This window comes from Amphiprion ocellaris, chromosome 11 (assembly GCF_022539595.1).
Source record: "Amphiprion ocellaris isolate individual 3 ecotype Okinawa chromosome 11, ASM2253959v1, whole genome shotgun sequence".
Taxonomy (NCBI): domain Eukaryota; kingdom Metazoa; phylum Chordata; class Actinopteri; family Pomacentridae; genus Amphiprion; species Amphiprion ocellaris.
Genome location: NC_072776.1, coordinates 31,808,278 through 31,828,224, shown reverse-complemented (window position 1 = coordinate 31,828,224; position 19,947 = coordinate 31,808,278). Strand labels below are relative to the sequence as shown.

At 37.7% G+C, this 19,947-nt stretch overlaps 1 protein-coding gene across 2 annotated transcripts in view; it reads left to right on the top strand.

The window, feature by feature from the left end:
- enox1 (ecto-NOX disulfide-thiol exchanger 1) overlaps positions 1–19,947 on the top strand; it is a 178,647-nt gene that overhangs the window by 140,648 nt on the left and 18,052 nt on the right. For both annotated transcript variants that reach the window (XM_023299366.3, XM_023299364.3), the window contains exons 11-14: positions 7,446–7,552; positions 12,508–12,625; positions 14,005–14,210; positions 18,429–18,536. In XM_023299366.3, the coding sequence (XP_023155134.1) occupies positions 7,446–7,552; positions 12,508–12,625; positions 14,005–14,210; positions 18,429–18,536 (539 nt within the window). The remainder of the gene's footprint in view (positions 1–7,445; positions 7,553–12,507; positions 12,626–14,004; positions 14,211–18,428; positions 18,537–19,947) is intronic.

Below are 19,947 nucleotides of genomic sequence, written 5' to 3'. Positions count from 1 at the left end.
TAACCTTAATATTTAAATCAATTAATTTAACTAAATTAATTTATTAATATAATAAATTTATTATAGGATCCTAAACCTAATATTTAAATTTGTGAGGTACATTTTTTATAATAAATTTTAATTGTGAAATCTTTACCTTGACATTTTAATTAATCAAGTAAATGTAAATAATAAATATTATTGTAGGGTCTTAACCTTAATATTTTAGTTAGTCAGTCAGGTCTATTTGTATTTCATATAATATTATCGGATATAATATTGTATTTCTATGGAGAGCTGAAGGACAGTACAATAAATAGATATGATAATGATTGTTTATGTTGTTTTTCATATAAAGATCCTAAAGACAAGAGAAGACGAACTTTGTAAATTTAAAAGTAGTTCACAGGAGGTGAAAGAAGCAGCTGGAAAACCAAAACCAGGAGCTAAAAGCTGCTTAGAGCTTCAGGGTCGGTGATAATTCTGTCATTTTCATCATTTTATCACAAACCACATCACTTAATGCAGATTTAACGAAGTGATTCATTCAGAATATAAAGAACATGTGGGTCCCGTAAACCTGGAGGAGGTAAGTACAGTACCGTTGTTGTATTTGTCCATATATTATTTGTTTTTATGTTGACTTTAGATCAAACTAAGAAACCATCAGAGAAAGTCCTGAGCACACAGATGTTGTTTGGATTTTGCTTTGTGTTCATTCAGGTTTGGTGAATTAAAACAATGCTGCAGATGTTACAGTAAAATGAAAAGTAAAACTTTAAAAGGCAGCATTTTCACTCAGAATGGAAGTTTTCTACGTTAAAAGTCACACTTTATTCAATCTAGCAGTAATTTTAGCTCACAAATTGTTTACATTACAACAGCCACTAACCTCAAACATGATGTGTGATGACACATAAATTGTGTAAGAAACATCAGCTTCCATTCTGGATAAATGCAGCCCTTATCAGTCGTGAAGGAAGTGAAGCTGCAGGTGAGGAGATGTAAGTACAGAGCACTGGCCAGGAGAGAGACCTGCCCATCACGACGCACAGTTTAAATGACATATGCTAGTCTTTAAAGGATCATTCTGGCTTATTTCAACCTGGTATACTTACCCTAAATCTGTCTGTATGGGTTCTTCTACAGCAGGGGTGGGCAATTAATTTTCATACGGGGCCACATGAGAAACTTTGACGGTTGTTAAGGGGCGGACCAGTACACTTAAAAGCTCTGCTCAATATATATCTCAACAAAAACAGTAAATGAAACATTACAATGATATAATGAAAATATGGAACACAGAACACAACTATTTAATGAAAGACTTTGTTTTTTCATTTAAACTATGATTGCTGCCTATTGAGTTGTAGATATTATTGATGGTGTGACTTCCTTCAGTGTGGGCATGTGGATGAGAATGTTGCCCTCCAACTGGCTTGAGAGAAACTTCAGCTTTCTCATAAAAGCGGTCACCAGGCTGTACATTTCATGTGCAAAGAGGCCCTTGCCTTGCAGCTTGGTATTTAGTTCATTCATTAGTGCAGTCACATCAACAGCAAAAGCAAGGTCTGATATCCAGTCTGCATCTGAGAGCTCAGTGATGTCCCTGCCTTTCTTCTCACAAAACTCTTGAATCTCTGCTCTCAGATCCCAAACTCGTTTAAGCACCTTGTCCAGGCTGATCCATCTGACAGCTGTCTGGTAACCAAGGTCACCATGTTCACTATTATCTCCTCCAAAAAGACAACAAACTGTCTGTAATTCAATGCTCTTGCCCTGATGAAGTTAACTACTTTAGCTACGACATCAGTCACGTGGTTGATTTTTAGCACTGACTTACACAGCACCTCCTGATGTATAATACAATGCAAAAATATCAGTTTCTGTTCTGGGTTTATTTCAGTCACTTTATCTTGCATCCGTTTCAAAAGTCCAACATTTTTCCCTGTCAAATTTGGACAGTCATCAGCTGTAACACCAACCAAACTCTCCCATTTTAGTCCCAGCTTGTTCATGCCTTTATTTACCTCAGTGAACAAATCACTCACCGTCGTGGTTCCCTTCATTGGCTGCACAGCTGTCAGCTCCTCCTCATCTCAAAGGTTTTTGTTAGTCCACGTACAAAGATGAGTAACTGGGCTGTGTCACGGACATCACAGCTCTCGTCCAGAGCCAAGGAGAAAACGTCAAAATCGTTCACTTTGTTGTGCAGCTGAAGCTCCAGATTTTTGGCGATGCTCTCCACCCGCCTCGTTACGGTTCGCCTCCAAAGGGTCACATTAACGAACGCTCCTTTCTTCTCCGGGCATATAAACGCTGCAGAGTCCACCAGACATTCTTTTATAAACTCTCCATCAGAGAATGGTTTACTGACATCCCTTTATGTGTGAGCTTTGGTAAAAAATCCTTGCTGCTTTAGCAGTTTAGCAGCAAACTTTCAGATATCCTCCCCGCTCTGCATCAGTCAAATGTTTGTACGTAAAAAACGGTACCTTAGCAGATCTTTCAAAGTAAAAGCAGTGCAGGCGTATCGCTTGCATGCATTGTGATGATATATATTTGCATCGACTTTTAATATTTTCCAATGACCTCATATGGGCCAGTCAGGGTCATCCGGCGGGCCGGATGTGGCCCGCGGGCCGTAGGATGCCCAGGTCTGTTCTACAGGGTCTATAAAAAGTATTCACCCTCTGTGGAAATTTCCTTCTTTTATTGCTTTTCAACATTGAATCATGGTCAATTTAATTTGGCTTTTTTGACAAGAAGTGGAAAAAAAAAAAGACTCTTTTGTGTCAAATTAATTAAGTTGACTTAATTCAACACAGGTGCATCCAATTGGTGCTTGAAGTTACACAATTAGTAAAATAAAGATCATCTGAGGTCAGTGAATGTGTCCCAGTGATTGTAATATAATGACTCCTGTATCTGGAAGGTCCTGTACTCCTGGATAGAACTACACCATGAAGACTAAAGAACACTCCAAGAAACTCCATATGAAGGTTATTAAAAAGCATAAGTCAGGGGATGATACAAGAAAATATATATTATCCAAGTTAATATCAAGTGAATATCTCTTGGATTCCAGTTACGTCCATCATTATGAAATAGAAGGAATACGGCACGTGTGAATCTGACTAGAGCAAAAACTGAACAACCAGGCAAGAAAAATACTATTGATGGAGGCCACCAAGACACCTATGACTCCCTCTGAAGGAGTTACAAGCTTCAGCAGCTGAGATGGGAAAAACTGTGGCTATAACAGCTGTTAACAGTCAAAGTTTTATTGGAGAGTGGTGAAGAAAAAGAAACTGTGGAAAAAACATCATATTAAATCTCGTCTAGAGTTCACCAGAAGATGTTGGAACTCTGGAGTCAACTGAAAGAAGGTTCTTTGGTCTGAGGAGACCAAAAGGGAGCTTTTTGGCTACCAGACTAGATGCTGTGACACCAAACACTGCACATCATTACAAACACAATATTCCCAGTGTGAAGCATGGTGGTGGAAGCATCATGACGTGAAGCATGGTGGTGGAACCATCATGACGCAAAGCACGGTGGTGGCAGCATCATGATGTGAAGCATGGTGGTGGCAACATCATGATGTGAAGCATGGTGGTGGCAGCATCATGATGTTTCTCAGCAGCAGGTCCTGGAAGGCTTGTAAATATAGAGGGTAAAATGAATGCAGCAATGTCTAGAGAAATCCTGGAGGACAACATGATAGTCTGAAGAGAACTGAGACTTGGAGAAGATTTGTTTTCCAGCAAGACAATGAGTCGAAGCAAACAACCAAAGCTCCACAGAAATGGTTTAAACACAACAAGTTCTGGAGGCCCAGTCAGAGTCCAGACCTCAATCCAACTGAGAATTAGCAACTGGATTTGAAAAGTTCTATTTACTCATGGTCTCTGTGGAACCTGACAGTTTTGCAAAGAAGAATAAGGTCAAATTGCAGCGTCCAGATGTTCAGACTGATTGAGACCAACACAGGATCAATGCTGTGATTGCGAACAAAGATGTATCTCCTAAATACTGATATGAAGAAGGAAAAAGAGTTAAATTGACCATGATTCAATGTTGAAAAGCAATAAAAGGGCAAAACTTCCAATGTTTTTGAATGAGCACTTTATACTGACATTGTATCTTTGCATTCATGGAAAGTGAGACTCAAAAAACACACGGCTTAACAACCATCATTTTTATGTGAATTATTTCAAATGTTAAACCCAGAAAAAAGCCTTGAAACTGGATAGCTTTCCAAAAAAACAGAAAGTTACAGTTTGGATGATATTTTTTTGATGTTATCTTTATTTTCTGATACTTGTTTTACCGAGGGCTGATTATCCACAACAACTGTAACGTGTCCTCTCAGCCAAACCTGTAATTCAAGCCCATAATGGGTCTCAAACATAACCAGATGCTGGTGTTTATTGCTGACGGAACGCTCACATAATTGCTTTTTCGTATGGAAAGCGTTTGGTTGAGGCCACCATGCTTTTTCCTTCGGCTGATGTTGAGGAAGTGAAACAAAAGTCTGCGTTGATGAGCTGCGAGGGATCCTCATCAGTGGACACATCTGTTTTCTGGGGAAGTTTTCCTCCTGAGTTGGTTGAGTCTCTGCCTCCATCTTTCTTCTTATCTGTACACTGATTCTAGTAAATACAAGAAAATACATCATTGAATTTAGTGTTTCCTTCAAAGAAAGTAGTAGTAGTCAATCCAAATAGACACTCAGAGAACTCATTCATGCCAAAATCATGTTTACAGTATTATAATACCCCACAGTACTCTGAGCTTTGGGGTTTAATAATGAAGAACCTTTAATATTTACCGCTAAGTCTCGAAACACCTTGAATTTTCTTCTTTGCTTTTCAGTCCTTTTTCAGTCCTTCACTGAGTTTTTACTTTTTGTTTGTCAAGCAAAGACACACTCCAGAATTAATTTTTTCTGCAAATCATGTTTATTTGGAAAGCTTTAGGAAGCTTGTATTAGTTTCCAATAAAAAGGCACATTTATGGCAAATATACCAAGCTGAAATAAGCCAGAATTCTCCTCAAATGAGCCACCAACAGGATTTATTTTCTTATTTGATTTATTACTTTGAGCAAGGACGGATAATATTTGCTATTTACGGTGTTTATCTTCAAGGATAACTCACTAATATTCTATTTTTCTTCCTCCATTCCCATGTTAAGTTACATCCAGATCACATAAATATTTGAATGTTTGACATGCTGTTATTATCATTTTCAGTCACAACAGGAATTCTGCAGATAAAAGCTTTTATCAATCATCTGGAAGCACTTTACTCTGCATACTGTAGTTCTGTCATCGTCTGCTCAGTGAGTCAACAATCTGCAGAAGTTTGGATGTTTAGCTCCTCATTTGCACAAAGCTTTGTCTATCCTTCCATTTTTTTTCCAGAATTTGTCTCAAGTATGTTGAAAAATTGGATTTTTTGTGGTGGATTGCAGACAAAAAATTAATCACTTAGCAGGTTTTTCAGCTGCTTGACTGTGTTGACAGTCAAACTGTGTAAATCTTTGATTAAAAACAGACCAGTTTAGCTCACTGAACAGTTTGAATCCCAAATAGTCGCATTTTTAGTCACTGTTGCCTCATTTTTCACTACAATACATTACTTCCATTAGTATAGTAAAGTTTAGTTTCATCTGCATATTGCGCGCAAATATGGACGCCAAACAAAGCTGTGTGGAAACAGAGCCTTTTTGTGACTTAATTGGGCACAATTTGCGCAAAAGGCCATGAGAAACATTTAGGTGAAGCTAATGGGACTATATATTGGCTGATAAAAGCAGCTTTTCACTGCAGGAACGTGAACTATTTGCGAGGTGGCACAAATGTTTTCAGGTAACACCCTGTAATCAATCCTTTTAGCCTTCATTTTTTCTATTGCAGTGTAGAATCTGACAGCTTTGACCACAACATTAACCCTAACCTTTTTATAATGAATTTACAGTCTCATTTGGTAATTTCAAGTCTCCCTCAGTACTCTATGATGTTTATTTGCAAATTAGTTTCCATTCAGAGGGAAAAAGATGACAAAGCGGGGTATATTTAGGGTGCAGGCTACCTTTTGATTGACAAGTTTCTACCCGATGTATGTAGTGTCTTTGACGTCTCGCTTGTCACATCCAGTTTCAAAAGATCAAGATAGAGTCTATTTATCATGCAACCATGCAATTAATTAAGTGATGGGAAGTGATGGGAATTACTTTTAGGGTCTAGGAAACAGAACAATCAAGGGTTTGTTGTGTTAGCTGATAGTAGAGGAGAAAACTGCTACTCAAGGTGAGAAAAGAACGTTTATTCAGTTTATTTAAAATGCTCAGAAGTACCTAACCTGAAGTAAGTCCAATTTCTTCCCTAAAAACAACCTTCAATGAGGTTCTCTAGGGATGATTCCCTACAAACCTGCATTCTCTCTAGTAGCCAGCAGGGGGCGACTGCTCTTGTTGCAGCAAAAAGTGACATTGTACTGAAAATGACCCGACTTCTTATTTGATTTATTACCTTGGTAAACATTTCTGCAGTGAGTTTATGGTCTCAGTCGCTAGTTTCAAGTCTCCTTCAACACACCATTTTGTTTTGTAAATTTTTGTTCAATTTAGAGAAAAAAATAGACGACAAAGTAGGGTGTGCTTAGGGACAGGGCTTATTTCAAACACTGAGAAGTACTTGCCCTGGAGTAGGTACACTTTCTTCACATATAAAGACCTTGAACAAGGTTTTCCAGGGACGATTCCCTGTAAACCTACATTCTTTCCAACAGCCAGCAGGGACGACTCCTGGTTGCAAAAAGAACTCAGATTGTACAATAAATGATCTGACTTCTTACTTGATTTGTTACCTTGATAAACATTTCTGTGATGAGTTTATGGTCTCAAACGTTAGTTTCAAATCTCCTTTGACACACCATGATGTATATTTTGTAAATTATGATCCCAACTAGAGGAAAAAAGATGACAAAGTAGGGTATGTTTAGAGACGGGGCTTATTTCAAGGACTCAGAAGTACCTACCCTGGAGTAGGTACGTTTTCTTCCTTGGAAACCACCTTGAACGAGGTTCTTTAGGAACAATTCTTGCTGTCGGGACATGCACAAAGGTTTGGGTATCCCTTAAAACAACTTGCAAGTTCCTGCAGTGGAAAACAGCTTCATGAAAAGAATCTCAGTCAAAAATATTTGATTTAAAACACCTTTGCAGAGTTTGACCTGAGCAAACGATGACAGTTTTCATTTTGGAGTAAAGTGTTTGAAGGTGGTCCAGCCTGTGGTCGGTGAATGTCCACGGTCTCTCCTCTGTCTACTGTACGAGCCTCCAGTCGGTGCTACGACGCTACATAAACGGCTTGTTCTGTCTTGACCCTCCCTCCCTCCTCCTCCATCCTCCTTCCTCCTCCTCCTCTTCCTCTTCCTCCTCCCTGTTCAACCCCAAAGTCGAGCAGATCACCGCCGTTTTCACCGCCGCCACCAGGCAAAAGGCATGGGACCATTTCTCAAAAGCACAGCGCAAGAACATAGACATTTGGCGCAAGCAGTGTGAGGTTGGTATACCCTTTTTTATTGTCTGTTCTCGGCCCACTGCTTTCTTCACTGCTGTCACTTCTGAAGTCCCAGGAGAGAGCTGACAGACAGGCCTGTAGATCTGCTGTGGTCGCTGCCCATGTTGTCGTTTTTGCTGGATGTTTCGCCTTCACAGACAGGCAGACGGTAAAGACAGACAGACAGACAGACAGACAGCGACAGCGGCCTCTGATCTAAGCCCACCTTCTCCCTGCAGCCCAGATGTAACGCAAAAGATCTGATGCCTCCTCGAAAGTGTGAGGTGCTGCTATGGCAACAGTGATTTCAAGGATTAAGTCTCTAATCAATTATTCATCCGCAGTCAAATCGAGATAACAAGTACGAGCATGAGAACGCTGTGCGTGAAGGAGGGAGGATTTGTCCATTTCCAGCTCAGTCGTTGCTCGAGGGCACAAAACACCAACAAACACGGCGGATTCAGCTGCCTGTTGCTCTGCAGGAGTTTTACATTAGTGGATCTGTCGGGGTTAAAAGGAAGGCATAAAAGCAAATCAAACAACGAAGAAAGGAAAATACACCACACTTTTTTTTATGTGTATCAAATCACAACACAAAAACAAAATGAGGAGGTGAACGCTGCCCTCTACAGGCAGAATGCAAAACACATACAGTCATAAACAAACATTTCCACCCACTTGTAAAGACCAATCACATCACAGTAGTCTAGAGTTTCTAATGACTGCTGTAACTCTGAACTTTCTATCATGGAATCCCTGAAGAACAAAACAACCATGCATTTTGGTTCTTTAATAGATTCATTAAAGGTCTTCTGAAAATATGACAAACTCTGCTGTGTCAAAATAAACATACAGCAACTTCAATTATCAGTTTTGGTCAAGATTTCTCAGTTTCATGACCTCGTAACTTCTCCTAAGTGATTACAGTTGAATACAGCTGGTGACTCTGAGCCAGTTTCAATAGAACTCATTTGATCCATTTATTAGACTACAGCACTACAGGGAGAAAATCTGAGGAGCTCAAAAAAGATTTCAAAAAGCAAATATTAACAAGTCAGAAAGTTACTGAGACTCATTTCAAAGCAGCTTCAGATCCTAAATCATCTGTTTCTAACTATAAAGTTCATGGTCCAGTTGTGTTGCTGCCACCATCAGGAAGAAAATACAAACTATCACCTACTGCTGAGAGATGATTGGTCAAGAGTCAACTAAGAATGATCAAAAAGCAGGTCTGAATGAATGAGAAGCTGCTGGAACACAGCTGTCAGTGTCCACAGTGTTTTACATCAACATGAGCTGAGAGACTCCATGAAGAAGGAAGTTCTTCCTCTAGAAGCAGAACCTTAAAGCTCCACTCAAGTCTGCTGCTGATCACATGGACAAAGAAAAGGCCTTCTGGAGGAAGGTTCTGTGGTCAGATGGAAGAAAAACTGAGCAGAAATATGTTTGGAGGAGAGAAGGTGAGGCTTTTAACCCCAAGAACAACAAAGTTACCATCAAGCATGGTGGTGGCAGTATCATGCTCTGGGGCTTTCTAGAAGTGCTTTTGGACTGGTTTCAGACTGTATTCTGACTGGTTCTGAACATGTTTTTGGACTGGTTTAGGTTTGATTTTGGTCCTGATTTTAGACCTTTTTAAGACTGGTTTAGGACTGGTTTGAGACTGTTTTGGGTCTTTTTATAACTCCAAGAACACCAAACCTACCATCAAGCATGGTGGTGGCAGTATCATGCTCTGTGGAGCTGGAGCTTTGCATAAAGTAAATGGAATAATGAAGAAGGAGGATCACCTCCACGTTCTTCAGGAAAACCTAAAACCATCAGCAGAAGGTTGATCTTGGACACAGTTGGATGTTTCAACAAGACAATGAGCCCAAACACACATCAGACGTAGAAAGAAATTGTTCCATCAGGCTGGAATGAACGTTCTAGACTGGTCTCCCCAAAATCCTGACTTAAACCCATCAAGAACCTGTGGACTGATGAAGAAACAAGTCTGAGTCAGAAAGACAACAAGTTTAGTTAAACTGAACCAATTTGGTCCAGAGGAGTCAAAGATAAACCAGAAGATTGTGGACAGAAACCAAAGGATTCCAGTTGAGGTGAAAATGACCAAAGGTTGTCTAACCAAATATTAATTTCCTTGTATGTTTATTTGTGACCCAGCAGATTTTGTCATATTTCCAGAAAACCTTTCATAAATGTATAAAAGAGTCAAAATTCATGATTGTTTTTTGTGACAAAGATTTATGTGTTTCAGTGATTCTATGATAGAAAATTCAGATTTATAGGAGTCATTGGAAACTCAAGACTGTCGTGATACACGTGGTCTTTACAAGAGTTTAGAAGCTTTTCTTCACACCTGTAATTATGGATTTTTCATTGTTTTAGGCTGATTATTTTACCTTAAAAGCAGACGCTACAATCGTCTGCATTTGCCAACAAAGTCATTCATTTTGATGTCTGTTTCTTCCAGTAACATTAAGTTTTATATTGACATTTTACTTTTATACATAAGTTGTGTGATCATCTCATCTCTTGACTTTTGTGTTGTGATCTGATTTTCATGTGGCAGTTGCTAAAGACAAACCAAAAAAAAAAAAAAAAAAAAAAAAGCTCAGTTGTCTTTTTAACACGTTCTTTGTTTGGTTTGTTCGGACATATGAATCCAGTAAAGTGGTAAAATGATCTGAACTATCATGAAGCTTCATCTGAATCAGCTCAGATAACACCAGAGTTAGTAGTTTTGGTCGATTCAGAGGTAAGAGGCGGTGAAGCAGCACATCTGGTGGATAAACCCTCCAGTCCAGCTGTGAGCTCCTCCTTTAATGCCTAGTGTTGGTGGTAAGTCTACATGTACAACCATTTTCCTAACTGTTTGGAAACGGCCTCCGTATTTTTCCCGCAGTGGAAATGACCGTCTGAATTGTGCCGTGAAATCACAGCTCACAAATGAAGAGATAATGAATGTGGATGAATATGCTGGAGAGCTGATTATCACAGGAATGTAGGAATGATGAGAGATAATGCAGCAGGCAGGCTGAGTTTCTCTGTTACTGCTCACATGCATGTAAATGCTTCACTGTAAAGCCGTGGAAATGAGCTGTGTAGTGGGCAACCGGCTGTTTTTTAAGTGGCAGTAGTAAACAGGAAGCAGAGACATGATTTTTGAATTGTCTTAGTAGATTCATGGTGGTGGCTGGTCAATAAAAGGCACGTTTTGTCAAAAAAGCTTCAGTTCCAGGCAACCAAATTAACATATTACTATTATTTATTCATTTTAATGAGAAAATGAATGAACTTTTTCTCTTTAGATGTTCTAATATTAATAGAAATGAAGTTTACAGTATGAAATTGGCCACAAAATTTCAATTAAAGACATATTTTTCCCAACTTCTTAGTCATACTGTATCAAATCCTCATGGCTGCAGACAATCTCCCCTACGCAATAATGAAAATATACTTCTACTGCCAGCATTTTATGGTAAAATACATACAAAATTATTTTGCTTTGATATAAAGGCTTATATAAAAACAAATAGGAAGAGTTATGATATTAAGTGATGGATTATCTGTATAGACTGGACTGTAGTGAAAAAAGTAAGATATCACATGTCTGGCTAGTCCTTATAATGACCACGATAGGAGTTTTAAAGTAAAAGTATTGCTGCTCACAGTGTTAAACCTGCATTCTCCCTACCAGCCAGCAGGGGGCGACTCCTCTGGTTGCAACAAGCAGTCAGAGTCTATGTGAAAATGACCCGAGTTCTTACTTGAATTATAACATCTGTAAATATTTTTGAAATGAGTTTATGGTCTTATTTGCTCGTTTCAAGTCTCTTTTAACACATCATGATTTTTATTTAGTAAATTATGACCCTATTCAGAGGAAAATAGACGACAAAGCAGGATATGTTTTGAGGTGGGGCTACAAAAAAAAACTAAAATACCAAAAAAAGTAATTATGTTACAATGTTTTTGCTAATATTTGAAAAAAAAATATGTGTATGAAGTTTTTTTTACTGTTATTTTAAGGATTTTCCATTTTCTTTAATTATAGATAATATCTAGTAAAATCACAGAAAAATGTTTTACTAATTTACTTAAAAAACAGGCTAAAACTACTATTATTACTACTACTACAAATAGTAATTTGTTCTTTTATGATGTTTAACTTTGCATTTACAGTTTTTTGTTGTATTTAAATCCCCAAAAATATCATTATTTTACAGATATTTGCCATTACTGGAAAGATATTTAAAAATTGATAAATGATAAATCATTATTAACCTGTTATTTTACAAATGGTTCCTGTTTTGTATAATTACAGATAATATCTTGTAAGTAGTCACGGTTATGTTTGTTTGGTTTTTTTTGTTAATATTTGGATTCTAAACAAACAAAAAAGGCTCCAACTATTAAAAATAATAATAATAATCACAATGAATTGAATAACATGAAAAATCTGAATTTTTACAAATAGGTCTCTTTTTTTTTTTCAGCATATGACCATACAATTAAACTGTTTTGCTGTGTTTAGTGGGGGAAATATATGATTTTAAGCAGATATTTGCTATTATTGTCACCATTTTCACCTTTTTTTTCAGTTAAATTATTCCCCTGTTTTTTAACTTATTTTTTTCCTGGCACCATTGCACATTTGCACCATTTTTTAACAGAGTTTTTTTTTTTTTTTTTTTTTTTAAACTTTTGTAGTTTACAATAACTGAAAGCATGAAGACAAAAGATGAATAACGCACCTAGGGGTTGTTGATTTTCCACAAATAACCTAAAGGAACATTTTGCCCCTGGTTTTAGTCGCCTTGCTCACTTTTCACTCCTGCTTACGACCTGCTTCCCTCTGAACTGAGGTAAATGGATCAGATCGGTGTTTGATTAGCCGTGGAGGTGCTGAGGTCTGCTGTCGCTCTGTTTGTCTGCCGCTTGTGACGTTTCAGGAGCTGAGGAACGCCCACAGCGAGGAGATCATGGGCATCAGGAGAGAAGAGGAGATGGAGATGTCCGACGACGACTCGGACGAAAACCCCTGCAAGAAGATGAGAACGGAGGAAAACGGTACGACGGAGCAGAGTGGAGTTTAAAACATGCCGTTTGCTGCTTTGTCTCACACTGAATCATGGTGTTAAAGTGTGTTTCTCTATGAATGCAGCCTCCTGTCTGAGAAAAAGTCAAGAATCCACACAACGCATGGCTTCACTGGCCCCTAATACACTCAGTTATTGAACAAAATTCTTGGGATTTATGCAGTTAAGGCAAGGCCAGTATATTTGTGAGACAACAAGGCTTTAGATTTAACTTAAAAAGAGTCAGTAGCAGTTTCTGACCATGTTTTGCTCACTTTTCTGCTCATTTTTCCCTACAATATAAAATTCTGCACCTCTTTGGAAACAACACAACAATTATAAAGCTACATATCATGAAAAGCCAAACTAGAAAGAAAATTATGACTCTACATACTGTTGATTTTTTTTTCCTATTTGCAGTTTTAATTAGTTTTCATACTTTCCTCTATGCACCATGTATAAACTGCCTGCAGTTCAGCTGAAAGGTTCCTGATTTTTTGTCATGTGACTGTTGTCTGCAAATGAGTCACTAAAAACTTCTCATTTGCACCATAAAACGCAGAATTTTTAGTATTTTACAGGATCTGATTAATGTAAACCGTTTATTTTTGGTGAATTTGATGCATTTTCATGAGTTCAAGTCAGAAATTTGAAAATCAAAATTAAATTCTGAGTCTCAAAATGGTGTAGTTTTGGCAGTTCTTTCACAATAACATGGCTTTTGGAACTCATAGTAAGGTTAATGTAAGGCCTGAAGTCTTTTTTGTTTGCTCTGTGTAAACACTGCCTGCAGTTCAGCCAAAAGGTTACTGAATTTTTGCCATGTGACTACTGGTTGCAGAAGAGTCACCAAAAAATTTTTGTTTGCACCATAAAACACAAAATTTTTAATATTTTACAGACTCTTGTTAGTGTAAACTGTTTATTTTTGGTGAATTTTTAACCAAGGCATGTAAAGTGATTTTGATCCATTTTCATGAGTTTAGGTTTACTTTATTACTTCTAATTTTTCTCTTTCAGTCTTATTTTAGCCTATTTGTTTAAATTTTTTTGCAATTTGTTGTACTTTTATATGTTCATGATTTTCTATTAGGCACTGTATTTATTCCCATGTTATGTTGTTTCTGAACAGTATTTGGTACGTACATTTTCTTCAGTTTTAATAGAATTTTATCTCATCTCTCCAATCTCCTCCATTTGTTTTACCTTTCTTGTTTCCTCCTCTTCTCTCATTCCTTTTTCTTGTTTCCTCTACTCTCTTTTCATCTTGTTTCCTCCCTTCTCCTCCTTCCTTTCTCCTCTCCTTTCTGATCAGTATTTGTCACCAGACTCTCCCTCAGTATTACTACAGTTTTGTGTTTTCCTGCTCAGGAGTGTGCGATCAGACCCAGGCCTCCCTGAAGGAGGAGAACGACTCGTTGCGCTGGCAGCTGGACGCCTACAGGAACGAGGTGGAGCTGCTGAGGAAGGAGACGAGAGGATCGAGCCGACCGGACGACGACCACAACCCGACCCACGGCCACAATCCAGAGGCTCAGATCCAGCTGCTGCAGCAGAACATGCACAACATGCAGCAGGTGGGTTCAGCTGCAGACAAATAAACTTATTCTGCTGCTGCATGTGACACATTTACGATCACTGTAACTGTACAGTAAATAGAAATCAATAAGAAAAAGGTCAAAATCTGGCAATAAAGGGGCCGAAAAATACACTTAAAAACAGTTGCAGTTACAGATGTGCCCTGTTTTGTTAAAATTGCAAATAATGACTGTAAAAATCACAGAAAAAAATATTAATTTACATGCTGAAAAAAACAGGACAAAACTGTAAATAACCTTAATATTAAAAAACAGTATTTTTCTAAACATTAATTTGTTATTTTACAATATTTGGCCTGTAAATTACACTATTTTTTCTGTTTAAATTAGACAAAAAAAATAATTATTTTACAGATATTTACTGTAATCAGAAATATGTGTATTAAGAATTCAAAAAATGGAAAATCTTTAACTGACATTTTACAGATTTTTCCTGTTTTTTTTTTTATTGCATAAGAATGAGTAAAACCGCAGGAAAAACTACTAGTTTACATGTTGTTTGGGAAAAAGAAACAGGATGAAACTGTGCATAATGTCCACATCAAAAATCTTTTCTTTTACAAATAGGCACTTGTTACTTTACAAAATTGTCATCATAAAAATACACAGTTTTAAAGTATTTAAATCAGCAACAAATGTCATATTTAAACAGATATTCACTGTTTTCAAAGTTTTTGAACAATTTTTAATGTTTTTTTCACAGATTTTTTTTTTTTTTTTTACAGATTTTTAAAAACTGTATATGAATACTTTCTTCTGTGATTTTACTAGTTTTCTGTAAATTAATGAAACAGGGAAAATCTGTAAAACAACAGTTAAAAAACTATGTTCCATTTTTTTGGTCCTTAATATACAATTGTTTTCCAAATAGTGATAAATATCTTTAAAGTTTTTCTAATTTTAGTACAGTAAAACTGTGTAATTTTATGTTTTACCTTGTAAAAGAAGGAATTAATATTTAAAATAATAGTTTTTTTGGCATCAACATGACAATTGGTCATCCGTACAATTTACTTGGTTTAATTTAATTTATTTGTAGCCAACATATAGATTTATACTTTTTTATGTGGTTATATGAGTTATCTGTAAATCGACAACAGGAAAAGCAGAAAAATAACAGTTAAAATAATTATTTTCCATTTTTTCAGTCCTTAACATACAATTTTCTTTTCAAATAATGGTAAATATCTGTAAAATAATTATTCTTTCGCTAATTTAAATCTAATAAAACTGTAATTTTACCTTGTAAAAGAAGGAATGATATTATTTGGTCCTTTATACAATTTACTTGGTTTAGTTTGGTTTATTTATAGTCAACATGTAGATTTATACTTTTTTTTCTGTGATTGTACTAGTTATCTGTAAACAGGGAAATTTGAAACATAACAGTTTAAAAAATTATATTGCATTTTTTTTTGTCCTTAATATGTAATTGTTTTCCAAATAATGGTAAATATCAGTAAAATAGTTATACTGTTGCTAATTTAAATACATAAAACTGTGTAATTTTAGGGTTTGAAATGTAAAAGAAGGAATTAATATTTACAATAATACCATTTTTTTGGCATGGACATAACATTATTCAGTCATTTGTACAACTGACTTATTTATTTTGCTCATTCATAGTCAACATGTAGATTAATACATTTTTTTATGGTTTTACTGGTTATTATCTGTAATTTTCTTTTTTTCTCCCCAAAGATGATTAGTCAGAGTGACATAAATTCTTCTTTTTCAGACCACAAATACAGTCGAGATTAAAAAGTTACTGCTTTGAATCAATTCTATAAAGATGTTCTTTACCATTTAACCTCACAGTGTTTATTTTTTTTATGCAGAAAAGAGCAGGAAGCTGAGTTTACATCAAAATGCTCCCATAATCCTTCACTCCACTCATTTCACAGAGCTTCGTTAGCGCTGGGAGTTAGCCTGATGTGACTCGACTTCCTGTCTTCTTCCATCTAAAGTGACAGCGCTGATAGAACGAGACACATTAGAGACAACCGCTAACACACACACACACATACACACACACACACACGCTGCAGTTGTAAATGTGTTGCTTACTCCACTCCTAACGTTGTGAGCTGAAGTCACGCTGCTGTCGCATCTCGTTTGTCACCTGCTGCTGTTGTTTTTAGTTTCCAGCCGCCGTGACAAACAAACTAAGAGCTCTGCTGAAATAAATATTCCCTCGATGCACTTTGGCGCAGTTTTACGATGAAATTGGATCAAGCAAAAGCATTTAAACGCACACTCACACACATACAGAGTGAGTACCTGTTAGTTAATTTGAATGTTAAGCGTCTTATTCAGATGAAAAACAGCACAACGTTACTAAACCATGGCCTCAGCATCAGGACAGAGCTCAGAATAAAGTCATAATATGAGAGTTGTGAAGTTTTCTCATTGAGGGCTGCAGCCTCCAGTGGATGTTTTCTCATTTTTTTAAGATGTTAGGCAGAGTAAACTATACTTCTGCAGCTTCTCGGCACTATCAGCTTCCTTTTTCGGGCTAATTAGTGGAGATAAATGACACTTCCTGTTCCATGGATGTTCAGGTGAATCACTAATGTAGTCAGTGCATCAACAACGAGCTCATCTGATTGTTTTTAAATGGTTTTTGTCAGCAAATTGCAAAAAAGTGTTTTTTTTTGTCGCTTACTCTTATCTTTTGCTTATGCAGACAAAATCGCCATGCAGAAAAACATTAGAGCAGCATAATAAGCTTGTTTGTTTGTAATTTTTGCTTAAATTATGCATTTAAAATGCAGATAAAGCTAAAAATAATTACAATTAAAATGACATCTCTCTGTTTCTTTTGTTTCTGGTTCAGTCTTGCACTTTTTTTTCAGTTCCTCAAAGTAGATTTCATCTCTACAGTCTTTAGGATTCTGAGCAGGAGCTTCAAGTGAATCCACAACCAAGCATAAATCATCTTACCTAACAAAGGCACCTACAGAAAGATTCTTTATTTGCATAAAAACATGTGCACTTTTATGCTGTCTATACTGTTTTCGACATAATATCACAAATATTCTGGTGCAAACATTTTCTGGTCCAGTCGTCTGGATAAACAAACTATTAACTGAACAAGTCAGAACACAAAACAGTTTCTACTACAGCAACATCAATCTACAATATAATCTGAATACATTTTGAGGCCAGTGACAGAAAAATAATCTTTGCTGAAACAAAACTGCCTATTCAGTAATGTAAAAATGCTCCATTACGAGTAAACGTGCTGCATTTCATACTACACTGAAGTAAAAGTATGTAAGTATTTAAAAGCAAATTATCATAGTAGACATGATGTGAAGCATGGTGGTGGCAGCATCATGACATGAAGCATGGTGGTGGCAGCATCATGACATGAAGCATGGTGGTGGCAGCATCATAATGTGTAGCATGGTGGTGGCAGCATCATGATGTGAAGCATGGTGGTGGCAGCATCATGATGTGAAGCATGGTGGTGGCAGCATCATGATGTGAAGCATGGTGGTGGCAGCATCATGACATGAAGCATGGTGGTGGCAGCATCATGATGTGTAGCATGGTGGTGGCAGCATCATGATGTGAAGCATGGTGGTGGCAGCATCATGATGTGAAACATGGTGGTGGCAGCATCATGATGTGAAGCACGGTGGTGGCAGCATCATGATGTGAAGCATGGTGGTGGCAGCATCATGATGTGAAACATGGTGGTGGCAGCATCATGATGTGAAGAAAGGTGGTGGCAGCATCATGACATGAAGCATGGTGGTGGCAGCATCATGATGTTTTTGTTTTGAAGAATTTTCAAACCATTTGTTGATTTATTTGCCTTGGTTAATATAATGAAGTTCCAGGTATCTCTGTGAATTGGAAGCTTCATTCTGCACATTTTAAAAGTTGCCATCAGATAATTTTGCTTTTAAAGACTTGAACGAGTAAAAAATTACCCAAATTGTTGCCAGTTGATTTTCTTTTCTTATTACTTCATGTGGATTCTTGGGAAAACAATGAAAATAACATTATACTTGGAGTCAGTAGGTGCTCAACGTTAATTATTACACTGGGTTCATCCAGTTAAGTCCTAGTTCCTAAGACGACTTTTGGGTTTACTCTAAAGACACATCCGTTAATGTGATTAAGTCCCTCTACATGTTGCTTGAACTCCATCTTAAAGATAAATGTTTGTCTGTGTTTGTTTTCCAGCAACTCCTGAGTCTGCAGGAGAAGCTGACGAATAAGGAAGCCGAGCTGGAGCAGGCAAGAGATGAGCATCGATACCTGGAAGGGGAGGTCCTCACCCTCCGAGACAAGGTGAGTACTCTGATCTGTTTTAGCTTTAATGACAAGACTTTACAACAAAACGCTCTTAGAACCTCGTAAAATAAGTGACTGCATGAGTATTCATCCCTTTTACATCAGTGTTTAGTTGATGCATCTTTGGCTGTGATTACAGCATGGATTCTCTGTTGGTCTTAGTCAGTCTGAACATCTGGACGCTTCTTTCCAAAGCTGCTCAAACACCGTTGGGTTCCACAGAGATCATGAGTAAACAGAACTTTTCGAGTCCAGCCACAAATTCTCAGTTGGATTGAGGACTACACTCTAACTTGGCAACTCCAGAACATCTGCCTTGTTGTCTTTAAACCATTTCTGTGGAGCTTTGGCTGTTTGCTTCAACTCATTGTCTCACTGGAGAACAGATCTTCTCTTCAGACTGCATCAGGTTGTCCTCCAGGATTTCTCTAGACTTCGCTGCTTTCAATTTACGCTCTATCTTTACAAGCCTTCCAGGACCTGCTGCTGAGAAACATCCTCACATCATGATGCTGCCACCACCATGCTTCACATCATGATGCTGCCACCACCATGCTTCACATCATGATGCTGCCACCACCATGCTTCACGTAATGATGGTGCCACCTCTGTGCAGAACATCATGATGCTGCCACCACCATGCTTTGCTACTTGATGCTGCCACCACCATACTTTGCTTCTTGATGCTGCCACCACCATGCTTCACATGATGCTGACACCACTATGCTTCACATCATGATGCTGCCACCACCATGCTTCATGTCATGATGCTGCCACCACCATGCTTCATGTCATGATGCTGCCACCACCATGCTTCATGTCATGATGCTGACACCACTATGCTTCATGTCTTGATGCTGCCACCACCATGCTTCATGTCTTGATGCTGCCACCACCATGCTTCATGTCTTGATGCTGCCACCATCATGCTCCACAGTGGGGATGGCCTCTAGTCTGGTGACCAAATCTCAATTTTGGTCTCATCAGAGCAAAGAACCTTCTTCCAGTTGACTTCAGTCTCCCACATGTCTTCTGGTGAACTGTAGTTGATATTTTGTATATGCTTTTTTTCACCAACAGCTTCCACAGTCTCTCCCATCTTAGCCGGTGAAATTTGTAACTTCTCCAGAGGAGTCATAGGTATCTTGGTGACCTCCTTCTCTAGTCTCTTACTTACTTAGTCACTCAGTTTTTCAGGACGTCCTGCTCTTGTGAGATGTCTACATGTTCCATATTCCTTTCATTTCTTAATGATGGATTTCCCTGTATTTGAAGGAGTATTTGTTTCCATCCCCTGACTTTTGCTTTTCAGTAACTTCTTCTGTGAGTTTCTTGGAGTGTTTGTAGTCTTCATGGTGTAGTTCTATCCAGGAGTACTGATCCACCAGTGACTGAACTGTCCAGATAC